This window comes from Arvicola amphibius, chromosome 17, assembly GCF_903992535.2.
Source record: "Arvicola amphibius chromosome 17, mArvAmp1.2, whole genome shotgun sequence".
NCBI lineage: Eukaryota > Metazoa > Chordata > Mammalia > Rodentia > Cricetidae > Arvicola > Arvicola amphibius.
The window spans coordinates 9,485,330-9,498,106 of record NC_052063.2 but is presented as its reverse complement, the minus strand read 5'-3'; the positions used below and the strand labels follow the sequence as shown (position 1 = coordinate 9,498,106).

Here is a 12,777-nt window from a genome sequence, read left to right as displayed (position 1 = left end):
ACTCCGGGGGTTGGAGAGACAGATGGCTTAGTCAGTGAAGTGTTTGCTATCTATACAAGTGTGAAAATCCAAACTCTGTCCCCAACCTAAGTTACAGATGTTGTTCACACATTGTCCATTCTATCAAACACAAATTGCTTAATACATTTTATAAGTAGCACCCCCTTTGTTGACAGTCTCCATATCCTGTGTTGCTTTATGTTCTTCTTAGTATTTTTTATTGTCTGGTATATGATAGTTTATTTATTCTCAATTCCCCAACTCCAACCACCCACCCACCCACCCCTGCATTAGGAATCTAAGTTTTCATTAGGGACAGGGAAATTCTGTCTAGTTCACTGATAGACCACTAAAATCTAGAGTGAGTCCTGACACACAGCAACTCAAAAGTTACTTAAATGGCTGGGCAGGTGGACATCAGCATCCTTCTTAATTGTCCCTCCCTACATTTTTCTTCTATTACTCCCAACTTAGTTTCTTGCACATCAACTGGAACTTCTGCCTCTCGTCCCCCACTCAGGCCTTATATTTTTCTCCTTCATTTTCAACTTAAGAGCATTTTTCTGCTCTTTCCCAGCCCCTCCATTCATCCAAATTACACATTTGTTGACTGCCTATATGATCAAAGCAACGTCCTACGTGCCAAGGCAACAGTCATAAATAAGATTGATAAAATCCCCACCCTTGTTAGCAGGACATTGTCTATCCAAGGAGACCAAGCTCCTCTTTGTGCTCTTGGCCTGTCTTATTGTTTGCCTATGACTTTATTCTCTTTGAGTGTGATATATGCTCCGGAGGAAAAAAAATCTATGTGGTCCAGTTGATTGTGATACAAATTTTGTGTAGAAGTCTTTTAATAACCACTTAATGGTACAGGGAGTGAGCAGAAAGATAGATGGTGTCTGCATCATCTACCATTGATTTCAGTTCACATGATCAAAATCCTACTTCGGGGAAGCCTGGAAGACTGGGAGACCCTGAATGATCTGCTGTCTCTCCTCTCTTTCCTACATTTTCTTTGCCCAGGGCTGATGTAAGGGGGCCTCTTTTCATCCATGAATGAAGGCCTAATTAACTCACCATCTCTAGCCTCCAAGCTTGTTATTATCTACTACTCTGTCAAATTGACTAAGCCCGTGGTTGACAGAGAGTCTTGAATCAAACCACCTGAGCCCCAGGGCCTGTCTGAGCCTTTTTCACTGGGGCTTCGGCAGCCCTCAGTGCCTCCACTGGCAGGATTTCCCACAGGATGGTGCACAGTGGAGCTCTGGAGTCCTAGCGGACCGTAACTGGAGTGCTACAGAAAGAAGGCCCATGGCCAGACGAGTTGAAATGAATGCCATGTTCCTTTTTGTCTCACTGGCGTGCAAGGCACATGATAGTATCCGTGTTTACAGATGTTCAACTTTGTTGAACTCACTTGCAGTTGTTGACTTTGCTCACCAGGAATGTCATGTATGGCAAACTTTAGCTCCAGATTCATATGTTGATAGTATTTGGAGCTAGGGACTTTGAGCCCTAATTGGGAGAGCATTGGAGGGTGATGGGGTTAGTAGTTTTTCTAAAAACTAAGGAGACCCAAGCATGAAGTTGTGCTGTGGAAACATGTAATACCCTAATTCCGTTTAGAACAACGAGCAGACCGTGATGTTGGACTTGGCAACCTCCAGAACTGTAAACCAAATGCACGCCATTCCTGCAAATCGCCTAGACTCAGGCATTCTGTTATAGCAACAGAAAATAGTCCGTGTTTCCTAGACTAACTTGACCATTCCATCTGTCCATCTTGAAACGCCCCTGAAACAAGAAGATACTGTTTCTTAGGAGAGAGCACTTTGGAAGATTTCTTTTTCCTCTTCTATATCATCCAATATGAACAGCAACCAAAATATAATGGCTTCGAGACAGTGAGGAAGGAGAGGGGTGCCCAGCAGTTCTGGGGTTGTCACTATTAGAGGAAGAACAATTTATAGGGCAGATAGGGTCAGAAGAGCCGAAGCTTTGTTCCTAACTCTGTCCTACAGCTTACAATAAGTTGCTGGGCAAATCATGCCTACTTCTGAGCAACAGGACTCGTCTCCTGGATGCTTTAAAAAAATAACCACACCCCATCCTTTTTAAACCACTGGCCCACCTTCGGAAGTCTGTGTGGCAGGTCTAACTTTATGGTTTAAAAAGTAATTTTTTTTTTTTAAATGTGTAGCTCAGGCTGGCCTTCAACTCGTGATCCTCCTGCCTCTGCCTCCTTCAGCAAATCCTGCCGATGGGCCACCACAACCGGCTAAAGAGTAATCTTTGGGGGTTGAGTATGTGGCTCCATGTAGAGAGCTTGTCCCGCATGTTCAAGGCCCTGGGTTCAATCAGCAGCATTTGCCTCCCACAAAGCAGACCGGGTGGATAAATGCACCTACATTCCGAAAGCCCTCTTTCAGAGTGTGGTCCCTCCAGCTTTGTCGATAGAGGCATGAGACTCTTCAGAAGGGCAGCTGTAAGATCTCAAGGCTCAGATCCAGATTTCTGAATAAACCCTGGGAGCCAAATTTGTCAGGCGCATAACTACACCTGCCTACCGAAGCTGTGAGCAAGGCATATAGAATTCGGAAAGATAAAGATCGACTAGATTATTGGCAAGTGAGAAATGGAACCTGAGACTGTCCTGTTTGAAATCCGAGCCGCGGGCTTGTTTTTCTGAACGCTGTGTTTCCCAAAGATACAACCTGGTGGTTTGCAGTGTTAGTGGCAAAATTCGCTGCAGCTCAGCGCGATTCATTCTGCTCTACTTATGTTTTAGAAATAAACAAGGAGAGGTCAGTTCTCCAAGGGTCCGAGGGGCTTCTTTGGCTATGATCTTGAAGCAAGGCTCTCTTAGTGCTCTAGGGGGGCGCTTAAGCTGAACTCACGGTTTTCTCGCCCTTAAACAGAAGGCTGCTAAAGTAGCGGGAGTAACCGAACAACATTTACAACGTGTATTTAAAAGGATGTCCTGTCCATTAAAATTCCTGATAAAATTGTAGTCTCTCCTTGAAATGTGATGTACGTGTCGGTGACGATAACTATTTAATATTGTGCACAAGCGTGTGCACCTGCACATTTGTGTGCATGTGCACATTCGTGTTTAGGCACACATGTGCATGTGGGAGGCTAGCAGACAAGGTTAGATGTTTTTCTTTTTTAAAGCCAGGGTTTCACTGGCCTAGAGATCACCAAGTAGCCTGGGCTGCCTATGTCTGCCTTCCGAGGGGCAGGGATTTCAAGTGTGTGGCACTGTGCCCAGCTTTTTTATGTGGGTTCTGCGATGGGAAACGGGTCCTTGTGCTTGCGAGGCAAACCCTTAAGAGCCTGAGCTATCCAGCAGTTTAGTTTTTGCTTCCAGTGAGGCACAGGTAAGTATTGTATAGTGTAATAATGATCTCTGCATTAATTGTGAAATCGCTGCACTAACCCAGGGTGGCACCTGTTAGTAACCAGGCCCCTGTCTCATGCTGTCGTTCACTATTCTGCTGCTTTACAAACACATGTGGTCCGGTAATGCTAGCCTGTGGGTCAATTCCAAAGTAGTTTGAGAGTTCAAACCATTGTTGTTGGTTTTGTTTTTTTTTTTGTTTGTTTTTTTTTTTTTTGCATAAAGTGTTCTTCACATGAGGATGAAAACAAGGAGGCCTAACTTATCTTTCTCTTTCCTGGTTCATATCTCTAAAAAAATGCCCATCATAACAGTGTATTAAAAGGCTTACAAAATGAAGCAGCTTTAAGGACTATTAAGGATAATGGGAAACAGTGACAGACCATGCCCTTCCTGGACTCTGGTCCACTATCACTATCCTTGAGTGTTTTGGAGCCTGAACTCATAGACACAGGCATTGGGACTCTGTGTCGGAGACCCCAGGGAAAAGAGGAATTCCTACGCTACACACTGCATCAGGTCCCAGCGCAAGCAGATCCTCTACCAACCCCAAGCAGAACATGGTAGCGCTGTGAAACCAGCGCCTGACACCCAGCAGGGATCAGTGAATATTTGTTTAAACGCTGCCATCTGGGAAGCCTGTGAGTAGTTGTGTAAAAGGACTACCGGGGAGCTGCTTATCTCGGTGACGATAGCCTTTGTGTCATGTGCGTTGGATGCATGCCCGACGCTGGCTCCTGCTTTCCCAACCAGGGCGGTGTTGACGAGTAGGGAATGCTGTTCTGTGCACTGTCTGGGACCTAAGCTCTCTCCCTGGCTTCCACCACACTAGATCCCGGTGGCGTTCACCGACTCCTCATAGGGCAAAAGTGTCTCCAGGAGCACTAGATGTCCTGATGCCGGGGGGATTATATAAGACACTGGCTGCATGACATTACTATCTAGTCTTTAAATTCATGGTAGGTATCAGCATCAGAAGACGACACTCTCAACCTCTCTCTCTCTCTCTCTCTCTCCTCTCTCTCTCTCTCTCTTCCCCTCTTTCTCTCCCTCTCAATATTTCCCTTTCAAATATTTTATTGTTTAATTTTATTTTATATGTATGAGTGTTTTACCTGTGTGTATGTCTGTGTTTCATGGTGTGCCTGCGTTACCCATGAAAGTCAGAGAAGGCATGGTATCCCCCTAGTACTGAAGTTACAGATGTTGTGAGCCGCCATGGGCTCCTGGACTCGAAACTATGAGTCCTCTGGAAGTGCAGCCCATGGCTCTTTAACCGCTGAAGCCATTTCTCCAGCCCCTCTTTGCTGTTCCTGGATCAGCATTTCTTCGTTCAGTTGTTGAAAGCATCAGAGTCTCTCAGCTTGCTTTCATCGAGTAGTTCGCTGTCTGTACTCTCTCATATACCTAGGGAGAACTTCCCTGGATCCTCTATGAAAGTTAAAAAGCCCTATGCTCCCCATAGGGGAAGGAAAATAAAAGAAATTGGACCTGTAGCTGGCAAGACCAATTTACAGGATGAACATGGCCTGACTTGGGCCAAGGAAAGAGGACAGACCCAAGTCCCTAAGTGGAGTTTGTGTGTATGTGAGCCTCAAAATCGTCCTTTTGTTAAAAGGAACAATCTTCCTTGATTTCCACACATTCTTGTCATCTTAACACCAAACTCCAAGGGGTATGTATGTGTGTGTCTGTTTGTATACACGTACATGTCTGTATGAATTCATGTACATGTATGTGGAGACCAGGCATTGAGGGCTAGCACCCCTCCCTTATCACTTTCTACTTCTTTGTGTGTGTGTAGTGTGTGTGTAATAGGCATGTACATGTGTGTATACATGCTTGTGGAGAGTAGAGGCTGGTGGTGGGCATCTTCCTTCATCACTTCTCTACCTTAGATGCCTGTGTGTATGCATGTGCAGTCTATGTGTGTGCGCACTGTGTGTATATCATGCATTTGGAGGCCAGAGGTTGACATCTTCCACTATGATTCTCCACCTTAGTTTTTGAGATAGCACCCTATCACTGAACCCTGAGTTTGCCAATTGGCTAGATTAGCCCGCCGGCAAGCAGGCCTTGGGGACCCATTAATGTAATTTTACATCCGTGCCAAGGATCTGAACTTAAATCCTCGTGCTTGTTACCTCAGGGACTTGATCAACCAACTGATCAATCCCCCTGGGCTCTCTACCTTCCTTTTTGAGACAGGGTCTCTCACTGCACCCATGGCTCACTGATTTGGCTAGAATGGCTGGCCAACAAGACCTATGGATTCTGTGCTCTACCTTCCCCAGCCCCGAGGTTGCAAGCATACATCCTCACACCCAGAGCTTTCCATGGGGGTTTGAACTAAGGTCGTCACACCTTCAAGGGAAGCCATCCAGCAAACCGAGTCACTGTCTCTGCCCCCTCTCTTCATGGCCTTTTGATAAAGGATCTCTTCCCCTCCCCAACTTTGTTTTTTATTTCCTTCCTATTTATGTTATGAATATCAGGAAACGGACACCCACGTGCTTCATGAGGCAAGTCTTTCTCAGCAAACACAGTATAACAACCTCCGCTTAGCTGAGGGCACCCGCAGCCTTAAGCATCCCCAGCAGGAGAGACTGCGTTGCAACTGCAAAAACCAGACAACCTTAGGAATCCTGACGGAAAATCCAGCCACTCCGGGCCAGCTTGTTCTGAGAACAACCCGCACAATTCCATGTCCACGGGTGAAGAAATAATTTATGACAACGCTCACGAAAAAATTCTAATTTCCTTCATGTTGCTACAAGTACAGCTTCCCGCTTTTAAATAAAAATGTGGGGACTGGTGGCATTTCTTCTCGCCTCTCTCCCCTTCCAGTGCAGAGTTATTAAACAGGTGCCCTTACCCTCTCCTCCAGTGCACGGGAAAGCACTGAGTATCTCGACGTTTGCAGGAGAGCTCCCTTCTTGACAACATCGTCTTCCAGGCCGAAAGTAGCCGAGCAGTTGGTTGCAAAGTACTTGTAAGGCTTCCACGTCTTTCCAAAGTCCTGGGACCGGTCCAGCACCATGGCTGCAGGCATGGGAGACTGAACACCATAATGAGGTGGGGTAAAGTAGAACTCCGCTTCCAGGTCTAAACTGGATCTTTTCTCTTTGCACGTCCTCCGCAGAAGACTGCCACACGTCCGGGGAAACCGGAAGGACGAATCGGCCATGGCGAGGGCAGGGTGGGCCAGGTGATGAGTGGGCCGCATTGCACTTCTCGCATTGGGCTGCCGGCAGGTGAGGTCGGCGTTCTCGCTGTAGAAGCAAAAGAGTTCGGTGGCGTTCTGGCCACAGGTGCTGTCGGCCCGGAGTTTTCTCCCCAGAGCCAGGTTGCCCATGCGAGGGTTGCAGGCCTTCTCGCAGCGAGAATTAGCGCCGGCTACTCCGCTCAGTCCTGTGGAGGGGAGGAGCAGAGGTCATTCAAGACAAAAATCACTGGAAATGGGAGTGATCTGCTGTGTCCCTGATTTACCCGCAACAGTCAAGATATCCTCTGAAGACCTCTTGCCTTTCTATATGAGAAGTTACCAAACAGGACCATGAACACTATCAGACACTCACAGTGATTCGTGTATACGAGTATGTATGTGTGTGTTCAGGTGTGCAACTGAATGTGTGTACAAGTGAGGGTGTGCATGTGTGCATGTGGAGGCAAGAATACCTTGGGTATTGTTCCTTATGAAACCATTTACCTTTCCTTGTTGCTTTTAAATTTATTGTGTGTGTGTCTGTGTGTGTGTGTCTGTGTGTGTGTATGCATGTGCACCCTGTGCACACAGGTGCACGAAGAAGCCAGAGGAGGGTACTGGATACCCTGGAACTGGAGTCACAGAGAGTTGTAAGTCCTAGTGTTCAGTGCTAGGAACAGAACCCACGTCCTCTGCAAAAGCAGCCAGTGCTCTCAATCACTGAGCCATCTCTCAGCTCTCCTCCTTGTGGTTTTGAGACAGAGTCTCTCACCGGCCTGGAACTGTCAAGTAGCCTAGCCTAGCTAGCCCGTGAGATCTGCAGGTCTACTGGTCTCAGCCTCTCCAGTGTTGGGTAGTAAATGCACTATCACACCTCACTTTTTGATGTGATTGCTGGATACTGAACCCAGACTCTCATGCTTATGTGTCAAGCATCTTGGCATCTGAGCTAGCAATCCCTATATCGCCTTCATTTTCTTTATTAATTGTTATTCTAGCCAGTAAATGGGGACAATCTTCTGGGAAAACCAACACGAGATATTTAACAAATATACAGTGGGACCTCAGTTCAGGTGGCAAAGCTAGAAATCACTGGCTCTTAAAGGTGTGATATCCATGTCTAATATTAACTAAATATGACTATTTAAAAAAAACCCCAAACTACCAAACAATGGGAAACCTTATAGTCCCTGCTCTCTAATTCTTAAGTGTTTCTTCCTATGGCATGTTTGCAGTACTTACCTGTTAGCTTAGCTGGAGAATGTTGATGGGCTGGCCCACCAAACCGCACCTCTAACAACTGCCGTGAACTAAGCATCGTCTTAAAGAGACATCTCTTCCTCCCAAGGTTCCCACCCACTTACTGTTTCAGGAGTACTTAGAATGATAAACAGTATCCACTTAGTCACATTCTGGCTACCTGTCATAATCCTTTAATTTGGGTTTGCCATTTTAATTATGAATACTGTAAGCAAAAAAAAATTGTCCATTTAAGAAAAATTAAAACACAGAGGAAAAGAGGGAAAAGGAAACCAAACCCCAAATTCTGGCTAATTGAATGTTTCTGCTTAAGAGACAGACCTCTGAATTGCTATCATAGGGGCACTGGATGGGAGGCAAATGACAGCTTTGACGGGAGAGGAGAGGTTTCACACAGTGACAATCACAACCTCACACAGGCTCAGACCAAATGAAGGGCTTCCTCGGGGTGTTATGTTTTTAGTGTCAAATGAAAATGCATCCCGTGCTCAGACTGTTTGCCATTGTTCTGATTAGCGGGCGCAACAGCTGCCTGTGGCCAGAAACACACAAACACACGGTGTTATGACTCACCTGTGAAACATGCAGGGGGAAGCGCATACTGCCTGTACAAGTAGCTGTGACTTGCAACACTCGCCCCGGTGGTTTTTTTTTTTTTACAACCTCTTGATTGCTCCCTTATTTTTTTCCGGGGGGGGGGGAGTGTGTCATAACATGACTTGGAAAGGGGAAAGTTTATGAAAAGTTCACTTTGGGGATGTGGGAGCGTGGATGTGCAATGCATAATAAGGAGTGTGAGCAGGAAGAATTCAAGTGAGCTCTTTAACATTGAGAAGTTTGACAGATCCTTGGAGGTGGGGGAATAATGAATAAAAAGTTTCTGCACCCTAATAATTTGGTAATAAATAGTTATCAGTGAGCAAAAACAGTGGAGATCCCTGAACTGACTGTAGGGGGTATACGCTGATGGAGGATGCAGACTTTCCAGCCAGTAGCCCTGAGAAGAGAGTGGAAGCAGCCCAACCAAAAAGATGCCTGCCACAATGCTCTGAATCTTCCACTGGGCACCTCTAACCAACTCTCCACTCTCCTCTAACTCCACTCTCTAGAGCAAGTCACGTCTGTCCGTCTGAGCGAGGATGAAATCAGGGTGCCTCACCATCTTTACCCTGTACCCCACCATGCTGTCCTTAGCCCAACTGAAGGCCAGGTGGCCGGTGAGAAGGAAGGGAGAGAAGAAGCTCAGGGACCAGCGAGCCTGGAACGGTGGCCTAAGGGCAGCCCAAGAGAGCCAAGACTCGGTGGGAGGGAGAGGACATCTGACGGTTGCTCGGTAGTCCAGTTACTGAGCCAACCGAGGAGCAGACCCGCCTCCGACCTCCTGCAGAGCCTCGGCCAGGGTACCGATTCCCCAGGGGCGGTCAGCCAGCTCCGGGGCAATCACCACCTGAGTGATCCACCCCCCATGGTCCCCAGCTCCGAGTTCTACAACGTTGCAGCCACCAACCGTGGAAGAGGGCGCTCACCCTCACCCTAGGTGGCCCTACCTGGTTCCCAAGTACACAAAATAAGATCCGGGAAGGTGGAGATCGCTCTAAGTGAAAGAGCAGTCTCAGCCCACGCACGCCCAGGGTCTCTGGGCCACCCCTCCCTGTCACTCCTCAGGCCATGGAGAGCCCGGGGATGGCGAGCTGGGTCCTTTGTTCCCCTCGCCAAGTGCAAAGGCAGTTTTTCACCCCCGAGCCAAACCCAGAAAGAAACACTGATCTCTCTATCTCCTGTAGGGCGTACCCAGGATTTCTGGTTATTCAAGGACATGTGTATCTCAGTAGCAGGGGAAAAAAAAAAAAAAATCAAGTGTTTGAAAGTGCGGAGTCGCGGGCAAAGGAGATGGAACATGGCCACTCGCTTCATCCTCCGTAGCCGAGCTCAGGGCTCCCTGTCCGGGGTCCCCTACATCCCCCTAGTCCCCGAGCTTGGGGGTGAGGGGGGCAGGAGCAAGGGAAGAGGGGTGGGGGCCCGGCCGCGTCACCACCCACCTGCGGCCACCGCCGAGCAGCCCCAGAGCAGCAGCAGCCGTGCGCAGCTCCCCATGGCCGGGCAGCGGCGGGAGCGGGTGGGATGAAGCGGCAGCGGTCCTCGGGAGCACCCGGGGCTCGTTGGTTCTTCCTCCTCCCGGGACGCCAGGCTCGCTCAGTGGGCACCGTGGGCGCGGAGCCGCGGGCCGGGGCCGCGCCGGGCGGCGGGGTGACCGTCGCGCACCTGCCTGGCGGGGCCCGGGCAACTCAGGAGCGGCGGGAGCCCCGGGACCATAGCCGGCCTGGCCGCTGCCCGCAGAGCGGCCCTGAGGGCGGGTGAGCCGCTCGCCCGGGGCTCGGCGCCCGCAGCCGACGCTGAACTTTGCGAGACCTTTCACTTCCCGGCCGCCGCCGCCGCCTCCCGGCCGTCCTCCTCCGCTTTTCCCACCTCCTGTGGCCGCCGCGGCTCGGTCCCGTCCTTCTCCATGGGCAGTTCCATGGGATGCATTTTTATTGCACCGACACCGCGGCGCTCCGGTGCCAGCCCTCCTCCTCCCCTCGCACCTCCACCCCTTCCTCCCGCCCGCCCCCCGCGCTTGACAGCCCGGGCGGTGCAGGCGCTCGGTCCGGTCGTCGTCACCGCCGCCCGGGGAGGGGTCCCTGCCGCCCCCGCTACGGGCATCTCCCCGCCTGACCTCGCGGGTGCCCTCCAGCACCCACGGGCCTCGCCTGGGAAGCAGTCTCCCACCTTCTCCAGGAACATTCCTGAGAGCAGTTGACTCCCTCCGGATCAGGTCAGGGCATGCCAAGGGGCTTAAAAACCCGCGAAACAGGCGAGCTACTACTTTCCAAAATCACCCAGAAAAACAAGCCTTCTCCCCTCCACTTCGCGGCACCCTTTCTCTGGGAGCCCCATGGCCTGGGTTCGGGCCCCCCCAATTCAGCCTGGGGTACCGGCACTGAACGCGCGCCAAGTGCTAAGGGTCCTCTGAGTCTTTGCCGCCTTTTGGGGGCTGCAGCCCAGCTAACAGCCATTGCCTACAGGAGCCGAGGGTGTACCCGTTTTGGTGTAAAAGGGTGTTGTCTTTCATCAAACTCAAGGGTCTGAAAGACCAGGATCTCTGACCAGGGAATGGGCTGTTTAACATCCTGGTCTAGGGCAGGGATGTAACAAAGAGAACGCCTGGGTCCTTGGTGCACACACATTTTTCAGAGTGTGGTGTGCAGGGAGAACGATAATGTTATGAAATATCTTACGGGAGCAATTTAGCAGCAACCACAAAGCAGCTAATTGTAGCTCAGGGCTGGTGTTTATGGAAGGAGATTAAATAGCACTTCAGCCTGGGACTTCTTTAACTTTTCTGAAAATATAATTCCGCTTACCCATCCCAGGAAACTGACAAAAGTTAAGTCGAATGCAATTTTGTATTGCAGCATTCAGTGTGTACCTTTCAATATTTTCCGGAAAATTGCAGAAAACATTCGATTATAATCGTCAGCATTATGGGTGGGCAGTTAGAGCTTCGAGGGCACATGTAGATGTTAATTTATAATGACCCAGCTGGGAACATGTAAGTTTCTACCTCCCAGAAGAAATTGAGTTGAGGTTAGCACAATCCACTTGGGAGGCGTTAAAATTATTCTTTTGGCCAATAACTGGAAGTAGCAGACGACAGGGAAGCCACCATTAGCTGTGGGTTTTCAAATCCTGGCAATGTCTGAGCCCTCTCTGGCTTTCACAGATAATGCCCCTGTTGAAGTCGCTAAAATGCCTCTCCAACTGTTCTCTTTATTAAACAAAGGATAGAAAATCATAGCAGCAGACTAAGGCCCTCGGCCCAAATATTAGCCTACTGGCCAAGAGAAAGGAAGAGAAAGTCGGTATTTACTATTAATCTCTGAGTCAATATGTTAAGTTGAAGCAGAGCTAATCCATGTCTGATTGTGAATTTTAAAAGCACTTGCTGTCTGTACCAATGCTGAGAACTCCCGTGATTGCTTCGTGACTGGTGTTTTGACTCCTCTAATAGGACCGCAAGCTCCTTAAACGGCAGTCAGACACTCCGTCTGTGCAGGGCGCAATTATGGTTGTTTTTTTCTTACTTTGCTCATTATTCTTAACTGAAGACACTTGTCAGACATGCAATAAATGTTCACTGAATGTTTTGACTGAGTTATCGCAAAACTATTGTTACAAGCTAAGAATAGAAACGGATGAGAAAACCAGTTAAAGAAGCGATTCCCAGAATTCTAGCGGAATGTGTGTTCTCTACACCAATTCATGTGTGGACGAGCTCAAAAGAAAAGGTAACAAGCATTCGAATAGTGTTGCCTGGATGCAGTGTGGTGTCTCCCACTTGTGATCTGCACACTTGATAGTAGAGGCAGGAGGATCATGCTTCCAAGGCCAGCCTGGGCTACATAGCAACTTTGAGTCTAGTTATGACTACTTAAAAATGCTTATCTAGTGTAGATTAGATTCTCATTTCAAGGAAAGGCTCCAAAAGAGAGTTGACCAACATAAGATCTGCTCGGGGGTGAAGTTGCTACTGACTAGGATTTTTGTGCTGTGAAATCTTCAAGAACCGATTCAGAATTTTCTGAGTGTCCTGGATTACAGGGAGGGTTGAAGAGATGGCAGAACCTCCATAGCAGGTTTCCAAATGTCACAAATGAACAAATTTAATCGAGAGCATTCCTGATGACTTGGAAAGGCGTTAAAAGGACTTCTAACATCTGAAATAGATGGCAAAGACCTTACTCACGAGTGCCCCTGGGCCGTATTTAAATTTTTCCCCCAAGTTCAGTGTGTCTGCTTAAGGTATGTTCTGGGGCTCAGTGTATTAGAATAACATCCTCACATGGAGCAGGATGCTCTTAAGGAGAAGGAA

The 12,777-nt window shown here is 48.6% G+C and overlaps 1 protein-coding gene across 1 annotated transcript in view; it reads right to left on the bottom strand.

Moving 5' to 3' along the window:
* The window catches only part of Ntn4 (netrin 4), a 101,849-nt gene extending 91,501 nt beyond the window's left edge, over window positions 1–10,348 (bottom strand). Inside the window, 5 exon segments of the mRNA XM_042054258.1 lie at window positions 3,854–3,868; window positions 6,306–6,512; window positions 6,514–6,555; window positions 6,558–6,814; window positions 9,908–10,348. Coding sequence (XP_041910192.1) covers window positions 3,854–3,868; window positions 6,306–6,512; window positions 6,514–6,555; window positions 6,558–6,814; window positions 9,908–9,962 — 576 coding nt within the window. The 5' untranslated portion in view covers window positions 9,963–10,348.
* Between the last annotated feature and the right edge of the window lie 2,429 nt (window positions 10,349–12,777).